Genomic DNA, 19,416 nt, shown 5'->3' with positions numbered 1-19,416 from the left:
TGCACAGCCACCACTTACATACGTTTGGCTCCGGATCATTCGCAGTGCGAAAATACACAACATATGCTCAGCAAATCTACTTACATCAACTCGTCATCATGTACTTAGTGTGACTGATAATCAATGCTTGCAGGAAATATTAACTGGTTTAATTAATTATATTCCTATGAAAATCAAATACATTCAATTGTACATTAAGATGCTGGTACCAATGTAATGACAGCAGCAAACTTTTATAAGAAAGTCCTATATTGGGCAATGTGCAAAAAAGTTGATTATGATAAAATTAAATGTCACATAATAAATAAATGCAAATAAACACTGGAAATAAAACATTTCCAAAACAGAACTTTATTATTTATCGCTGATATCAGTTGCTGGCCTAGTTTTTCTGTCAAATGGTAAATAAACAGTGAGATTGGGAGAAGAATTATGTCTGCTCCTTTATTATGAAACTTGCGGAGGAGCAGAGAACAAGGCAGTCACATCCTGTGCTCTAGCAAGTATTCAGCTGACAGAACGTACTTACACAGGGCAATTGTTTAAATTAAAGTATATCTGCAAACATGCTAGAAGTTAAACTAAATAACTTAAATACACACAATACATTTAAGATAGCACAACATCAGCAGCTTTCCAGCCGATGTTCTGTAAAACAGAGAATTGAGAATTCATCCAGAAATACCAGTGGCAGTTATGAGCCAGTTGTCAAAGGTTACGATTCCAAGGGCAGCATCACCTGCCCCAAACATTGGGACCTTTTGTAATGACAGTACCTTATTTTTATGACAGTACCTTACATTAAAAGCAAATTGTTATAAATCGTAATTCACTTAAAATAGTTAAATCTTCTTTTAAGCTAAGGATGTTTTTGCAGATAGAGTTTCCCTGTCACACTCTGGAGTCTGCTGAAACCCTGTGTCACGGCCCAGGACAGAGAGTAAATATGGCTCCTTCCCTACACCTTTTGCAAGGTCTTGATGATTGGGGTGATGCCGCTGTATATGCTTAACCACTTGGAACTTCTGCTTGGCCCTGTACGAGCAGTACTGGCAGAAGAAAGGATGCTGGTTTGTGTGGGTGAGGTAGTGATGGCGTAAACCAGCAGGCCAGCGGAAGCCACGCTGGCACATGTTGCAGACATATGGCTTTTCCTCGCTGTGCTTCTTCAAGTGTGTTTTCAGCAGAAAGCGAGTCTTAAATGCCTTGCCGCACTGCTCACAGATAAAGGAGCGGACATCTCGGTGACGAGTCTCCCGGTGTACACGGAGAGCATCGGCTCGGTTTGTGCAGTAATCACATTCCTCGCATTGGTATGGCTTCAGACCTGAAAATGGAGAATGATGTGAGAAAGAAAAGTAACAGGCATGTATTTGGTGACAGCGATGGCATCAGCACCAGATCCTTCTGATCTTATCCTAACCAAATCCATGTCCTAACTTACAAAGAAGAGTGAACAAACCAGTCATTACTGTTGCAATTTATAGAGCAAGTAATTGCCTGGATTAGCTGCAATATAATGTCCTGAGGCTTACACTAGTGTTTCTCAGCTGCAGGCTTAGAGTACCCCCAACAGGTCAGTTTCAGAATTTCAATCTGACGGAGGAAATACATTTACTTGTCCATTATTAAGGTAACCTTGAACATGACCTGTTTAGGACCACATTTGAGAACCTTGGTTATATATCCTTGTCCCCAAAAGCGGTTGTAGAGCTACAAGTGACAGTATATCCTGTCAGTCTTTCTGGGACTTAACTCTACTCTGGATTATCAGGTTATTTACCTCTTCCTAAACGTAAGATGAAGAGGAACCCTAGTCCTTACAAGCACAATGCTTTTCCCTTTACCTGTGTGTTTGGTCATGTGATATTTCAGCTGGTTCATCCATTTGCATTTGTATCCACATTCTGGGCACAGGTAGTTCTTCTCATCCTTGTGGATTCGCATATGATACTAAGAAAGAAAGGTACAATGTTATGGTATAATACGGCATGTAAATAATGCTGCTGTTGGATATTATTATGTATCAAAGTAAAATAATATATCTCAAGTAACTTAAGTTTTACTATACTCATGAAGCTTTAGTGAAAGGAGACCTTCTTATAATTTAATTTAACATAAGATGGAAAGCACACAGAAGCAGGTACAACTAGAATAGATGTACCATACAGAAGCTGACATTGTAGAGATTTACAAGCATACATAAACGAGAAGTAGGAACAGCAGTTAAAATGTATAGAGACAATAGGATTGTAAATGGGTGGAGAGGGAGATGACAAAAGACCTCTAAGCTTCTCTATCTTGCACCACAATGAAAAAGTGCATTATGTTCACCTACATTATTATTATCATCATTTATTTATATGGCGCCATAAGTGTTCCTCAGTGCCTTACAAAGTACATGAACAATTAGGTGGCCAGTGACTTGCAGTACAGTACAATAGAATGCAGGACCAGGACATGGATAATATATATTGCTACATTAGTGATCATAACACCCAGATAAGCAGCAGAGCATAAGCAACCAAGTGTTAGGTGCCCTAGTGGGGAGTAAGAAGTAGATGAAAGTAAAGTAAGGAGAAGCACAAGAGAGTAGAGGACCCTGCTCGTAAGAGCTTACATTATGTAATGGAAGGGACTGGACGAGGCTGTGCTGTTCTGAGTGTAGGCAATATGCAGTCAGAATATAAAAGATTATTTGTATGAGGGATGTGTAGAAGTCACATTTAGGTGATGTATAAATGGACTTTAATTTTGTGGGTACCAGCAACCGGGAGTAATTTTTAATGTGGCACCTTTTGCACCTACTATACACATTTTACATGGTAGAGCACATTCCAACTGATGCAATAAAAACATCCAGACACACAAGTGTCATATGAAATAGAGACAGCCCCGATAAACTCTCCATACAGATGTGTCCACATACACCTATCCTCAAATCACACCAAGCAGCCCCGTTTAGTGCACCATAGACTTTGTGACCTAGGCGCCCAGAAACACTAACCCTACGTACATAGTACACTATAAGCAAGCGAATATGCAAAATTGAAGAAAACAATAGAAAAATTGACGGAAAAGCGGAGATGACGTAGGATGCGAGCGGCCAGGGGGCGTCTTTACAAAATAGCGAGCGCATGTTTTGTTCGCTCGCTCAGACATAGAGGCGTCAACAGACCACAAAGAGCGAGCGCTCAATTTAAATAGCCGGCCCCTTTTTCTGAACGAGCGAGCGCAAATCGCGTCCGGCTCTGAATCAGGCCCAATGTCTCTAAGCAAACTAAGAAGCAAAAGGTCTAATATGAATGCCCTGCACAATGCATAATTGTGCTTTATCTGTGACTTTATACCAATTAACAAACCTAAATACCTAGTACACTTATAGGAGGCAGAGACGCAAACTTGAGGAAAGAGTAGCAAAATTTAGAAAAAAAAGTATGCAGCATGGGAATCACTGCAAGTGGGTGGCACCAGGCGCCTCGTGCCACATGATGCAAAATGGATATGTATAGGAAGACACATCTGTAAGACGTAAATGAGCCCATCAGTGATGGAAGAGTAAAAAGTGTCTCTTAAGGTGCCCACACACATCGATTTTTTTCCCGATCTGGCTGATTTCGACACATTGGAACGACAGATCGGGTAAAAAATGCGTAAAAATCGTGAGTCCCCACTCACGATCACGATGCGCGCCCCTGCAGGACGCACATCGCATCGTCAGATCTGCAGTGCTGTACTGCAGATCTGACAATCTAGGACACAATGCACTATAAAAAAGTCTGCAGGCAGGAGATCGGATGAAGATTAGACAGCATATCGTATGCTGATCGTGTGCTGAGCTGCCGGGGAGAATTTCCATGGAAATCGGACACATCGTCGGATCGTAAGTATATCGGTATGTGTTTGGGCACCTTTAAAGTGCAAGTAGAAGGGTCTTTAAAATGCCATTTTCACTCCTTTCACTGCTCACATTTCCAGTCAGACCGCAATCTCACAAATCTGGGTGCAGACCCATCTTTGGGAGCAGGTGCCAATACCGGTATGTGGGCATACATCTATAAATGCCCTAAGCATTTCTACAGGAGCATTTACAGAAAAGTAAAAGCAAAGTGCGTCTGCACATTTTTTTACGGGCAATTGTTTTGTAAGTGGCTATAATTAATGGGAGCCTAATGTTGCAATTAAATTGCTTTGGGCGCCCATTAATTTTCGCGCTCTTTGCGGGTAAATAGACCAAGTTCAATGTAAACGGCTAAACTCATCTAAAGTCTGGATTAGGACACCCAAACTCCTGTTTGAGCGCCCAAAACCAGGTATTATCGCACAATTCTGCTCGCCTCCTCAGGGGGGCGCGAGCAGAAATGCCGGCACCAGCAACAAAATTGCTTCGTTGGGTGCCAGGCACTACCATCCGCTGGTGAAAACAATTGAATCGCCCCCTGAGTGACAGACGTGGAGTCTCTTTGGTAATAAATATCCTTGAAATTTGAGGATTCTTACAAGGATGGGGGGTGTGGGCTTATCCGTTGAACCCTCCTAATTTTGTATCGGCAACCTATTACCACAAACAAAGATATAATTGTGTTTTTCTTATAATATACACTGCAGTACAATGTCACAGTAAGATAAAATAGCATATTATTTTATAATTATTCATTTTAAATACATACTGGCATCTGTATACTGTTCACTCTACAATTTGCTTTTGGATTTAAAATACCAAAACAAAACTTTTTAATAGTGCAGAACCTGCATCACTTTGCAATAGAGAGGTAGAGATGAACCAGTGAAGACTTGACATCTCTTTGCTAATGAGAATTGCCCTGCAAGAACTGGCGATTTTACATAAAGAAATATAGGCAGTGATGTCACAGAAATATACTACAGTACTGTAGGTGTTAATATGTGAATTTCTTGACCTACATCAGTAACTTCAGAGCAGCAGCAAGGTACACGTAAACCATACATATTTTTTTCAGTTGTCACAATTTATTAAAAATGCTCTCTATACGCTTTTTTTAGTAATAAAATAAAATATTCTTACTTTAAGACGTGAAGGATCTGCGCAGGCATAAGTGCAGAGGTGACACTTATATGGCTTCTCACCCGTGTGGATTCGGCTATGCCAAGTGATCTTCTGCTTGTTCCTTGTGCTATACTCGCAGTCTGAGCACTTATAGACACGGGTTGCTCCATGGCCTTTGACGTGATGGTCATACACTAGTTGATGACGACAGGAGAATGAGCAGAAAGGACAACGCAGAGGTCCCTCTTCTCCCTCTGCACCAGGCAGTGCTGATGTTTCATGTGCTTCCGCATAGTGATGCACAAGCTGCTGTCGGTCTTTAGCTGCAAATTGGCATTGCTGACAATGGTGAGAAAAGTGAGATTTGCGGTGCTCCTCCATGTCCTGCCTGCGCGAGAAAGTCTCCTTGCAGATACTGCATACTAACTGTAGATGCAGTTTCTGAACATGGCATCGAAGCGTGGCCTGACTGTGGCAGGAAAACGGGCACTGTGAACATTCATGAGTCGCTTTCTCCTGGTGTTTCCGCAGTATGTGCTGCTTGAGTGCAGCCTCAGAACTGAAAGTGGACTGGCAAACAGTGCAGGGAAAGGCAGGTTCACCAGTATGGCAACTGCCCATGTGCCGAGCAACATCATTCTGACTGTAACCACTATAGTCACAAAGTTTGCAGAAATGAGTAGGCTGTTTCTCGTGAACTCTCCTTTGGTGCAGCCTGAGCTTAGAGTTTGTGCCGAAAGTCCGACTACAGGAATTGCAGGATATTCGCCCAACTCCAGTGTGCAGAGATTCATGAGCTTCCAGGCGGTAACGCCGTGTTGTGCTGAAATCACAGTATCGACAGCAGTGAGGTTTTACTCCTTCATGGCGGATCCGCTCATGCTGCTTCATACAGCGTGGCTGCTTGCAGATGAAATTGCAGTGTTTGCACTGGAGCTGCTTTCTATTCCTAGAATATTTCTTGTGAAGTTCTCTGTGACGTTCTAGAGCTGCTTTAGACATACATCTAAAGGAGCACAAGGAGCACTGGAGCTCTCCTTCCTTTAAACATCCCTTTTTCTTGTGTGTTCTCATGGCCCGTTCTTGAGTACATGTAAAAGGACAAGTGAAACAAGAAAGTCTACAGGTGCTATGCGAGTCATTCACTGCTTTGCTAATCTCTCCATTGTTTCCTTGAAATTCGTCATCTGTATATTGGCTCTCCTCATCTGCAGAGCTCTCTGATAGATGTTCATTTTCCTGACTGCTCTCCAGTCCTTTGTGCTTCTCCTGCTGATGTTTTCTCATGGCTGCCTCTGAGCGTAAGACTAAAGGACAAAGAGTACATGTAACCATCCTCAACTCCCGGCAGTTCTCGTTCACATGACAGCTTATAGTACATTCTCTAGTGCATGAGTACGAGCAAAACATACAGCGGAACTTTCCTTCCTCAAATCTGTACTTCTGACTTTCCACATGTCCCAAGTCAGTATTCCTATGGTCTTCTGATGGTGCTGAAGATAACACTGTGTCCATTTCTTCATTATCTAGTATTCGGTCAGGGATGCTTTCCTTAACTTGTTCCTGAACAAAGTCCTGACATGGGGATAATTGTACAGCAGATTCTAGACAGTTTGTGGGAATGTTGGATTCTTGAAGAGCAGGAAGGACTTCCTCAGCAGATCTGGTGTTAACACGATTGTCTCTTAAGTGACGCTCGCTATCTTGACCCATCATCTCCGCTGACATTTTTGCCTTAAGGCAAGCCCTTTTATTTTTAAGTATTACTGGACATTTCTTAAGTATGTGGGTATTGAGTCCTCTCTGTTGTTTAAAACTGGCTCCACATTTGTCACACACTAAAGAAGATTTTTGCATGTGGCAGCCAGATTTGGCGTGTTGGTCAATACATCTTTTTTTCTTGGTAATGTAAGAGCACTTCTCACATCTGTAAACTTGACTGCTTGACTGGACTACCAACATCTGGACTCTGCCTTCAAGAACAAGAGTCTCTGCTTGTTCCTTGTCCTGCTTTCTCAAAGCTTTCAGAATGGACTCCGGTCTGCTGCTTTCATCTGGTTGGTCTAAAGAGACAGTAGAGGTTTCTATTTCCTGAATGTTGCTTTCATTAAGACCATTGGATTCACATACTATGGTCAACTGTACTCCATCCTTCACAACATCTGCCCAGGACTCCTGTACTTCAACTGGGATGTCTACAGGCTGGAGTTCTAGATTACCATTCATGTGGATGGGTAACTCCTCACATTTGTCATTAAGTTCGCATAAAATTGGCTCTTGGTTGTACTGGACTGTTATACAATTCTCAATCTTCTCTTGATCATCTGCTTGAGAGTCGGCCTCCTCCTCATAGTCCTGTCCACAGTTCACATGGTCCTCGACTGTCAAAGTCTCAGAAAAGCACAGAATCTCGCCCCTTGTAGGAAGAGCAGCTTCACAATGAACTAAAGTCTCTACAGCGGTCTCTTTGACCAAAAGGTCATTGGATGCTGCAGACAGCTCAAGTTGTACTGGAAAGTCTTCCATTTCTATGCTGCACGTTTCAACTGGTTCCAGCGTAATAGCAGCCAATAAAGATTCCTCTGTCACTGAAATGTTGGCATGTCCAGCTGTTTCAGTAAGACCTTTAACCTGCAAACATTCAGAGGTCTGTTCATTTACGTTTTCCTGCGCCTGACTATCTAACTCCCCAGGATTACCTTTCTGTGCCTGTTTTTCAACAGAGGAAGACTGTTTTCTAGGGGCAGCCACTTCCACTTTGTAAGGAAACAGCAGGTCTGCCTGGTTAATCTCCTGCTGCTTGGTGGCATACTTCTCCAGCCACTCCTGATCCCCTGGAACGTACCCATGTGACTTGCGTTTGTGGAAGAAGAGACTGGTGTTGCTGAAAGTGCGGAAGGAGCATAGTGCACAGCGAAACTCTCTATGCTTGGTGTGTTTGCCATTCTCGTGGTTGCGCAAAGTTTGTTTGTACTTTGTCTGATAGCTGCAGTGCTGACACTGGTACATTGGTATCTGGGAGGACTGTAAATGCTTGGCTTGCATGTGTTTCTGGAGCTCGCTCTTGCGCTTACAACCAAATCCACATATTTCACAGATGAGAGTCTTTCCCTGGTGCCGGAGCTTGTGGCTGCTCAGCTGGTCTGCGCGGTGACAGCGGTACGAACACTGATTGCAGTGGTATCTGGCGAATATGAGACAGAGGATATATAAAGCATGTGTGCAAGGAGAGAAAAAATATAAATATTGTGAAAAATATTACAATTCATTTTGTTTTCCCTTCTGAAAGTATGACAAATAATTGTTTTTATTTTATAACAATATAATTCTACCAACTTCCGTAAATGTATCAACAGTAAAAAAATGCATAAGACATTACAGAAGTAGTCTAAGGGGTGCACAAAATCATGTTTCTAATTTTGAATATCATATAAAATAGAACATATTAATATTTCCACTAAGTGGCTATTTCTTTAAAAACAGCTAAATAAAATAAAATATTCAGAAGGAAAACATTAAAATAAGGCTGTGCAATGTAGACCATCTATATGCAGTGTTATTAGCAGTATAATTTATCAATATAATTACTACGTAGTCAAATAAAAAATGAGCCACATATGAATTGGACTTATAACGGTTCAAGCATAATGCCCTGAGGATCACCGACTCCCCATTGTAGATTGTGAGTTCAATTAAATTCTTACTACATTACCCAGATAATGGGATATATTGTTGTAGCTATGAATTCAACGAGGTCTTACAGTCAACTTATGCTCTATGGGCCTAATTCAGACCTGCTCGCGAGCGCTGAGCGCTCGCAAGCGGGTCGATGGTGCCCTAATGCGCATGCACACGACGGAGGGAGCTCCGTCGTGCGCATGCGTGAGACCCGCATTTGGCTGTCGCTATGGGTCTCGCACCAAAGGGGGCGTGCTGTCGATGGTGACTGACAGCACGCCCCCTTTGGTGGGCGTTCTGGGGGCGTTGCTGCCCAGACGGAGGCGTTCCCATGGGAACGCCTACCGTCTGGGGCCGGCCCCACTGACATCTCTAGTGATGTCAGTGGGAGTGCTTCTGGCTCTGATAGAGCCAAAAGCACTCCTGGGCTTGCGGCAGCGAGACCCTACCGCAAGGTCTCGTCGCAAGCCCGATGGTCGCGATAGTCTTGACCATCGCGACCATCTTTATGGCCGCTCGCATAAGGGAGGCCGCTCCATTTTTAGGTAGGAGGGCCCTGATTTAGAGCGAGCGCTCTGGTCAGAGTGTCCAGCTCTGAATCAGGCCCTATATTCAATCAGGGGTTTAATTTAGGTGTCCTAAATATCATACTCCATTTTATGTATCCCCATATAAACTGTTACTTATCACCATTGCTATGTATAGAAAGACAGTTTAATTACCCTTATTAGGGCTATTCATATGTCTCAATAAAAAGATCCTTATTCATAATACATGGGTCTCATTTCCTCCATATATAAATATACCACACATTGGAGTAAATTTACTAAAATGAGTTATTAGAAATGGAGATGTTGCCCATAGCAACCAATCAGATTCTAGCTATTATCTTCTAGAAGGTGCAAGTTAATTGTTACTTAGAATCTGATTGGTTGCTATGGGCAACATCTACACTTCTAAAAATGCTCACTTTAGTAAATATAACCCATTGTGAGGATTTACACATGCTAAATTCAGTAGTTTTAATTATAGTACTCCATATACAGCATCCCCTATCCACAATGTGTTATATTCAATATTTTCCCAGTTCCCTTTACACTTGAAGTGCTTACTGTTCTTAAATGTCACAGTGTGGATTTTCAAACAGGTTATGATAGCATACAAGCCCATATTGAATCCTCATAACAATGGGGTTTGTAAGGTGTATGTTGTTTTATTGTATATCTGATAGACACAATTAGTGCTGCTAATATATTGTTGTTCTCAATGTATAGTATATTGTTTGTGGTTTGTTCTTGTTCTCAGCTTTTTGTGCATTCATAGTATACACATCTGTTTAATCTTCGATCTCAAGATTTAAAGTGCCAGGCTCCACACACCACCATATATACCCCAGTGTAACTCCAGTGTCCCCCCCAACAAGCCTTCCTGTTACACACATCCTGTGCTGAAGCATGGAATTCTGGGACACTATAGCTGCAATTAAACTGTTGTAGCTGCCTCCTGCTGGGCGTCTATACAAAGCAATTACATTTTTTCTCAGTTTGGGCGCCCATTAGTATTTATCTAAAGAAGTGGTTTTGGGTGCTGAAACCACTATTAGGGTCTCCAAAAAAATGGACTTTGGACACATTTTTTTCTCGCACCTCAGGAACATGCAAGAAAAAGTTTATTCCCACAGCAGCGATAGGCACCTGAACCGAGCAACAATTGAATTGCTCCGCTGGGCGCCTATTCGTATAGATGCCCAGCGGGGGGCTTCTAAAAAAAATGGAATCGCCCCCTATGCATCGCCATTATTCTCAAGCTGATAAAATACGGTAATAAATATATAGATGTAATGACGTACAAGATGATATACAGTGTGGAGAAGACAGTGTCTGTTGTAAAACACTGACCTGAGGTCTCCGCTGTGTTTGCGCATGTGCACATTCAGATAGTGTTTCCATTTAGTGATGTATCCGCATTCTGTGCACATATAGTTCTTGTCCGTGGAGTGAGTTAGCATGTGTTTAGAAAGGTAACTGATGTCTCGGCACATGAAGTCACACTGGCTGCATTTATGTGGTTTCTCACCTGACAAAAAAAAGAGCGAATTTCATTCAGACCATTGTATTCAGTAACATGTTTCCACCATTATGATATAAGTTACAGAAAGTTCAATGCATCCATTACTTTCCAAAAAACTGATTCGATGGCAGAAGTCTGTTTATTGTGCTAATTTTTAAACTGCACTAAAGGTGGCATTTAGAATGTGATGCTTTGTAATGTGTCACAGAACATTTCTGCCCATTGCATCAGGTTATTATGAAATAATCCCTGTTGTCTGGATAGGGTAAGTTAACATGTAACTGAAGATTGCAATTCCAGGGCACTGGAGAAAGCAACTGTGTGGCGGAATTATCCTTATACTGACTAGTATGCCCGTGGCAAACATTTCGCCAAGTTGTACCCAGGACTATACTTTACATGCTTTATTACATAGGTACACATATACTCATATACATACACTAATATACATATAAAAACACCCACATAAAGACCCTCATGTACATATTTACACATATATACATATAAGCAGAAATATAGGTACATACACTGAAACATAGAAATACACACACATACACTTATATACAGAAACATTTCCAGAAGTACCTACAATGCCAGCTGCACTATGGCTGCAAACTTCATTCTCAGTCTCAGCCCTGCAGCTGGCTCTGCCTCCTCGTTTTCAGCCATGTATTCCCCAAGGGAAGTGGGGAGGAAAGCTGCCGGGAAAGGGCGCCTGCGCTTGTTTCACAGCAGACGTCAGCGCTGTGACAGTCCGGGTGGACAGCCCAGTGTGGGAAGATTATGGGTCACAGTGGGGTCTGGGATAGTGAAGGCTGATAAGACGTCATCCGATGAGGTCAGCGATGTGACAGCCTTTCTAATAAGCATTACAATAGCATTACCGACTTGTAGGTATAGCTTATGTGGGGGCATGCCTGAAGGTGTTTGCTCGTTCAAGAACTCAGTTGGAAAATTGAATATGGTTTCCTTGTCATCCGTTACCATAGTATCCACACTACAATATTGCTCAGACTCTTCATGAACCAAGAGTGCATATCTTTGTTATTGGCAGTCAGAATAATTTTGTTAGATAGCTCAGAAACGGATTCTGAGCCATCCACGTAGCCACGCCCATTTTTGGCATTTGGTGATTTTTTGTTTTTAATCGATTTTATTCCAAATTCTGTAATTTATTGCTGATTGAAAGCCGTCGCCAAAGAATCAAATGAATATCTTAATTAGTCTTTGAGGTATTCAAATTCAAAGAGCGTTCCGGACAAAAGGACGAAGCAAATTATATGTATTAGATAAAGTAAGGCGGTGGTTCTCAAACTCGGTCCTCAAGACCCCAAAGAGTTCATGTTTTCCAGGTCACCTGTAGATCTTTAAATCGTGACAGTTGTTAATACTGTATATCAGTGCGCAGCTACATACTGTATTAAACTACAGATGTATGACCAACTGTCACAATGTAAAGATTCACAGGAGACCTGGAAAACATGAACTGTTTGGGGTCCTGGGGACAGAGTTTGAGAACCACTGAAACACGGTATTAAATATATAGATGTAATGATATACAGTGGCGTGAAAAAGTTTTTCCTCCTTTCCTGATTTCTTCTATTTTTGCATATATGTCACACTTGTTTCAGATCGTCAAGCATATTTGTATATAAGATAAAGACAACCTAAGTAAATACAAAATACGGTTTTTAAATGATCATTTCATTTATTGAAGGAAAATGATTATCCAACAACAGCCAGTTAAATGAAACTCTGCGCTTGGCAACAATAGGCTCAAAAAAAGAAGGGAAAATTTGCAACCCCACACAATAATCATCAAAATATGTGTACGGGTGTGTGAATGTATACAGTGTGCCCACATGCAATACATAGACACCATCACACAGAGCGAGAAACTGCACTGGTTACACGGACTCATAAATAGATAAAATGGATGTATTAACAAATAGCTATTTATTTATAGAAAACATCACACATATGGGCTGATATACTAAGCTTTGGAGAGTGATAAAGAGAGAATGTCTGGTCATCAGCAACTGGGTTATGCAGCAAGACAATGGTTTAAAGCACAAGATTAAGTCACCCTCTGAATGGCAAAATAAAATGAAGGTTTTGGAGTGGCCTAGTCAATGTCCTGGCTTGAATCCAATTGAGATACTGTGGCAGAAGGACCTTAAACAGGCAGTTCATGATCGAAAACCGTCCAATGTGGCTGAATAAAAGCAATTCTGTAAGGAAGAGTGGGACAAAATTCCTCACAGGGATGTGAAAGACTGATCTCCAGATATCAGAAGCGTTTGGTTGCAGGGGGGAGGAGGGGCGCAGTACATTTTTCACATGGGTAATATAAATGTTGAATCATTTTTTATCCTTCAATAAATAAAATGATCATTTCAGTTTTGTTTGAAGATCTGAAACAATTAAGTGTGACAAATACGCAAATATAGAAGAAATCAGAAATGGAGCACAAACTGTACTAAATGAAATACATAGTGGAGAAGACGATGTATATTGCACATTGTACAGTAACACTTCTACATAAAACGGATTCTCAACTGTGACTATGCTGCACTTGTGCTGGGATTTATATGAACTAAGTGCCGACAAATTTAGTCAGGTCAGTGAGTTTTTCCATCAGTACACCTGAACACTCATTCTTATCACAAAAGCCAACTACTGTATCTTCCAAGCTTATAGTAGACTATTTTCCTCAATAGGACGGAAGTACTTGCAGCTCCTTATTAACCATCCCACAGCATCCCTTTAAGAGACAGGAAAGTTAAGTGCTGCTATTAATATTTCTCAATGTAAAGAGGTCTGTAGGATTCAGAATCTGTTATTTAGCGTCGTTGGCTGTAAAGAGATTGTGCAAATATGAGCATTAGAAAAAAGAAAAAAACTAGAAAATGTTATCACGTTACCGGTGTGTAATAATATGTGCCGTATCAGGACCCTCTTGTGTGCAGTGGCAAAGTCACAGTCCTCGCATCGGTGAATCTTCTCATTAGCATGCATTTTGCCCACATGGTCAGCATATTCCACTGGATTAAAGCTCTTATAAGGACAGAAGCGGCACGCCAGCTCTTCTGTACCCGGATGCCCACGCTTCTTGTGCTTGCGGAAAACGTGTTTATTGGAGCAAACAAAGTCACATTCCTGGCAGTGGAAGGCATAGTGGTTCTTGCGGTGCTGTTCCATCTCCTCGCGGCTCCTGAAGAGCAGTGAGCAGGCATGGTACCTGCACTCCACTGCCTGGATTGCATGCAATTCCTTCAGGTGTCGGAGGAACTCTTTACGATCAGACACAGCTTGGTCACAGCCCTGCTCAAAACACAACAGCATCTTCTGTTCAGTTTTGTGTCCTTTCATGTGATCCTTCAGAGCTTGGCTAAGTTTAAAGACCTCCTGGCATACCGGACAGGCGTATGTGTCAGAATAGAAATTAGACACCCCCTCATGGATGCTCGCCATGTGACGATTCAGGGAATTTCTCTCTACAGAACTGTAGTCACATAGTGAGCAGCGATGGACCTTCTCGCCAGCCTCCCTCATCATATGGATCTTCAACTTATTACGGCTGGTGAAAAACTTGCAACAGTTTGGGCACTGGAGGTTTGGGTCAGGAAAGTGCAGGTGGAGGTGGTCGGCCAAGTGGGTCCTTTTCTTGAAGCAGCGCTTACACTCTGGACACATGTGGGTCTTAAACAGATGCTCCTTGCCATTGTCAACAGTCCCTACACCTAAAGGAAGAGCCAGAGAAAAATTAGAGAATATATCTCTCCCAAGGACATCACACTGGAATTTACAACAACAGTTTGCAAATCACACTGAATTATCAGAATTAAATAATGTTCCACAATCCGGGAACAATCACAGGAAAAGGCTGTTACTCAAAGCAACAAAACTTTGTTTTGTAGTGCAACCTAAATTTACTATTATTGCATTTAAAGCCTTTTGTACATTTGCGATTTACATACAGGGTCAATAAAAAGTCAATACAATTCATACTTTCAATTAATTGTGTTCTACATTCAGTTTTTTTCACTACCCTCTATTGTGCACCTCAGTTTAGAGCAATAATATACAATAGCAACAGGATATAGTAATAAACTATGCATATTTGACTCTTGTCTGCATACTCTAATCTGCCATACTTAGATGTGTATAAAAATACTAAACAGCATTCATACTACTTTGGATTCATTTTCTCCTGACACTAAGGGGTATACTAAAGAGTGGGTTTATGGAAGTAGAGATGTTGCCCATAGCAACAAATCACATTCTACTTAACATTGTCTAGCACATTCTAGAACACAGGTTCTCAAACTCGGTCCTCAGTACCCCAAACAGGTCATGTTTTCCAGGTCTCCTCACAGAATCACATGTGAAATAATTAGCTCCACCTGTGGATCTTTTAAAATGTGTCAGTGAGTAATGACTACACCTGTGCACCTGCTAGGTGACCTGGAAAACATGAACTGTGTGGGGTCCTGAGGACCACTGTTCTAGAAATAATAGCTAGAATCTGATAGGTTGCCACGAGTTACATCTCCACTTCTAAAAACTATCACTTTAGTAAATATACCCTCTAAGTCAGAAGGATACTCTCTACTGTACTCCATTAGGCGATTATCAGTGTGGAGCACGCTACATTTACATGCATTCAATTATGTGAACGGTTTCTATACCACAATTATTATTTGTTTGGTGTCCAAGTCTTAAAAACTTTGTTGGTAGAAAATATACACCAGAAATATGTCACTACAGTAAACAGTTCCTTCTGGAATTTTTAAAAACTCTGTTATACACAGCAGCTCTGACTTGGACACCAGAATAAAAAAAGTTGTGGTTTAGAAACAGTTCACATACTTGAGTGCATGTAAATGTCCCGTGCGTCACACAGAAAATCACCCCATTAAACAATTAGGTGTTTCTCAAAAATATTCCTTTGTGGAGTCACAACTTTAACTGTACCCTATACCTGCCCTCTAACCATGCATAAGGAATAACTATCCTCAAAAGGCAATTTTCATGTTGCTTCTAAAGAATGCTTAATATGTGTAAAGTTCTGTGCTTGAATACCTCCCCTTCCCCACATAAAAATAAGTTAGAAAAGTAAAAATAAAGAAATATATAAATTATTGGCTAGATAAAACATTAATTACAATTACATTTAAAGATAAATACAATTTAGCACTATGCATTAGCACTTTTGCCATATGAACCAATATCTACATTTAAACAGTTGTGGTTGAATCATTTTGTTAGTCAACTTTTTATATTTTTGAAATAAGAAAATAACTGAGCCAGAAAGAAAAATCAGAATGGCTAGAATGAAATCCATCTTACATGCTGGGACTTTTCTACAGTCTTGGAAAAACAAGGGGCATCGCCAATGGTACCTTTAAAAGAAGAATCCATATTTTTGACAGTACGAATGACCTGTTGTCTCTTTGCACTTTTCTTTACAACATGATCACTTTCATTTTCATCCTCACTGCTCTGTTCAGGATTTTCCGTTTCTTTTTTCCGAGTCAATGTTTTCCTGCGTTTTCTGCGTGCGAGGATGGATATGGAATCGACTTCATCTAAAAAATATTTTGCCATATTATACACATATAATTTTTTAATATTAAAAAAAAAAAAAGGGCAAAAAAACACAAAGTCTGACAAGGTTAACTTTTCTTAAATAGTATTTGTTTTGATCCGGAGAATGGCAATATGGGTTTAGAAGTAATAAACAGTCGTATGTGTACTTACTATACTGGGATATGATCTGATCTGGGCTCTCCGTTGTTGGATCAGCTGTAAGAGATATCAGTGGAGATAGCTTTTTGAATTGAGATTTTTCTAGAGCTAAATGTGTTTGTTCTGGTCTAGAATGAGACTTCATATGCTGACAGAACACTTTTGTGTTGGAGCCGACAAAGTCACAATGGTTACAGTGAAATGGAAAATGGTTGCGAAAGTGTTGGGACATCTCCTCGCGGCTTGGGAACAGAAGGCGGCAGGTACGGTGAGAACAAGTCACAGGTGACAATTTATGCTCCCGCCTCAGATGAGACTGAAATTTCTTAAAGTCTTGTGCGGTGAATATGCAGCCACCCTGCCAGCACTTGAAGTCTTGAGGTGGGGAAGGGTGGCTTTTGAAATGTTCCTTTAGTTCAGTGGGTGTCCTGAATTCTTTATAACAAATTGGACAGAAGAAGGCAACCTTTTCCACTTCAGAAGAGTTTTCCTCATGCCTGATAGTAACTTGGTCCTTCGTGGTGATGACGGAGTCACTACAGGAATTACTGGGACATTCTGGTGTCTCGCAGTCTGCAAATTGATAGTAAGTGTCCTTATATAATAGGCAGGCATCGGGGGAAGCTGAAACTATGTCCGACTTACCTGGATAGACAGATAAAAGAGTTAATAAAGGAGTGACTGATAAAGTGAAAAAAAAACGTGAATACAAAAGAGTATGAATGACTTGCCAGTATTATCGGTACATTCCATTTCAGAAGACCTGGACTCTGGCTGTTCAGCTGTATTCAGAGACCTAGCATTCATCGGGTTGGTCACCTCAACTTGGACGCAGCTAGAATCACATACAGCTTTGTTCTCATTGGAAGCAGTTTCCTTAACTGTATCCTCCATTTGGTTCTCTGCACCAGCTACGATTTGTAGCACCAACTGTTCAAATGACTTTCCTGCCCAACCACTGACATTTTCCATAGTGTGCCATGCTCCGCTATGACCCTTCCACAGTCTGATGTTTAAAATCTGCAAATAAAAAGAAAAAAATTAAACCATTTAATGATTTTTACATCAATTGTGAGCATTAATATACAGACATTTTTCTGGGAAAAAAAAAAAAAAAACAACATCTTCAATCTGATTTAATACTCCAATAGCTTGGTTGATAAAATAAACTCTGGGGGAGATGGACTAAGCCTTGGAAAGAGTTAAAGTATCAACCAATCAGCTCCTGTCACTTTACAGGTTGTGTTTGAAAAACGAAAGTTAGGAGCTGATACGTTGGTACTTTATCTCTCTCCAAGGGTTAGTAAATCTACTCCTCTGTCCTTTATTTTAGCAAATATAGTGTAACAGTTAATACATGCCAATTCACTATTTCTGCAATCAATGTGCATATGGAGTCTTAGGGCCTGATTCAGAGCTGCACGCCAATGATGCTGTGAATTTGTATGCAGCGACTGTGCCAAACTATGCAAATGTCGTGGCCACCGGGATATGAATTGAGACGCCCACCAGTGGCTTTGCTAATCCAAACGACTAAGTACAAAGACGCAGCATAGTTCACAGATCAGTCAATTATCAGAATTCTGTGTAAGCCTATCGTTACCCAGAATGACCACCGAAACTCAGACACCGGAGCCGTTTTTTCTGCATACAAGATCACAATCGCATTCTACGACACGCCCCCAAAATGGTTGCAACACAACGGTATTTTGAGCGCCACTCACCCGTTATCTTCCCCAAATGCTCCCTGACTTTCGATCACTCTGTGGACAAATCCTCATTGCGACCACCGATGGTAATGGAACTTTACGTATATATATGCGCAGATCACCAATAATTGCTCAACTGCGTAAATATTGCCATTGCTTCAATCTCTGAACCAGGCCCTAATGCTGCATACACACTGTACAACCTGCACAACCAAAGATATCGCCGATAGATTTCCCTCCAACTTTCTGTAGTGCAGGGCAAACGATTTTGGGTGTACACACTGATAGAGATCTATGATAGATATTTCAGTGAAGTCATGTCTTTACAGGTAAATCTTGACAAAATAGTCCAAGTTGGCCTGCATGTACGGTCGACCATAGATATAGATAACTGCATAAAAAAAACTTCTATGAACGATTTATCGTTGAACGATATCGTTAATGTCGTTCAGGAAAATCGTCCCGTGTTAATGTAGCATTAGTTGTGTGATCTAAGCAACATGTTGCAATAACCAGAACACCCCTCGGAAAAATAGAAAACACAATAAAATCATTAACAATGCTGCAAACAAGCAAAGGGATAATTATACTATTTATAGATGGCATATTTCGTCTTCTGTATCCACACATGCTATAATATGAGATATGGTAAGAACTTACTTTTGTTATCTCTATTTCTACGAAGTCCATAGGGTTCCACAGGATACCTTGGGGTATAGGTGATGACGTCAGGCATCGGGCACCATACAGTTAAGTTTTCAGCCTCCCAGGATGCATTAGGGTCCCCCTCCTATACCCCGCCCCCGAGCCAAGGCATCTCAGTTACGTACCAAGCCATAAGCCGGAGGAGAAGGAAGAGAAAGAAGAAAGATCTGGACACACACAAGAATCACATTCTCTCCAGAGGGAGACGGAAAAAAAACGGTGACCAGAGTAAAGCCCATCTGCAGCACAGGTGCGACAGGGCTGGAGTCCTGTGGAACCCTATGGACTTCGTAGCAATAGAGATAACTAAGGTAAGTTCTTACCATATCTCATATTTTCAACATCAGGGTCCATAGGGTATCCACAGGATACCTTGGGGATGTCCCAAAGCAGTATCCTTTAAGGGTGGGGATTGCTCATGTGCTGAAAGGAGAATCTGCCGCCCGAAGGAAGCATCCTGAGAGGCAAAGGTGTCAA

The 19,416-nt window shown here is 41.2% G+C and overlaps 1 protein-coding gene across 2 annotated transcripts in view; it reads right to left on the bottom strand.

Annotated features, from left to right (window-relative positions):
- Positions 1–328: 328 nt before the first annotated feature.
- Positions 329–19,416, bottom strand: part of ZNF142 (zinc finger protein 142) — a 28,571-nt gene continuing 9,483 nt past the window's right edge. For both annotated transcript variants that reach the window (XM_088472356.1, XM_088472358.1), the window contains exons 2-9: positions 17,257–17,545; positions 16,538–17,170; positions 16,180–16,365; positions 13,699–14,517; positions 10,603–10,780; positions 5,045–8,210; positions 1,848–1,953; positions 329–1,327 (exon numbers count right to left, since the gene is read on the bottom strand). In XM_088472356.1, the coding sequence (XP_088328482.1) occupies positions 855–1,327; positions 1,848–1,953; positions 5,045–8,210; positions 10,603–10,780; positions 13,699–14,517; positions 16,180–16,365; positions 16,538–17,170; positions 17,257–17,545 (5,850 nt within the window). In that variant the 3' untranslated portion in view covers positions 329–854. The remainder of the gene's footprint in view (positions 1,328–1,847; positions 1,954–5,044; positions 8,211–10,602; positions 10,781–13,698; positions 14,518–16,179; positions 16,366–16,537; positions 17,171–17,256; positions 17,546–19,416) is intronic.

Source organism: Taudactylus pleione, unplaced genomic scaffold (genome assembly GCF_031769625.1).
Source record: "Taudactylus pleione unplaced genomic scaffold, aTauple2 ptg000122l, whole genome shotgun sequence".
In the NCBI taxonomy this organism is placed as follows: Eukaryota; Metazoa; Chordata; class Amphibia; order Anura; family Myobatrachidae; genus Taudactylus; species Taudactylus pleione.
This window is presented reverse-complemented; position numbering and strand designations above follow the sequence as displayed.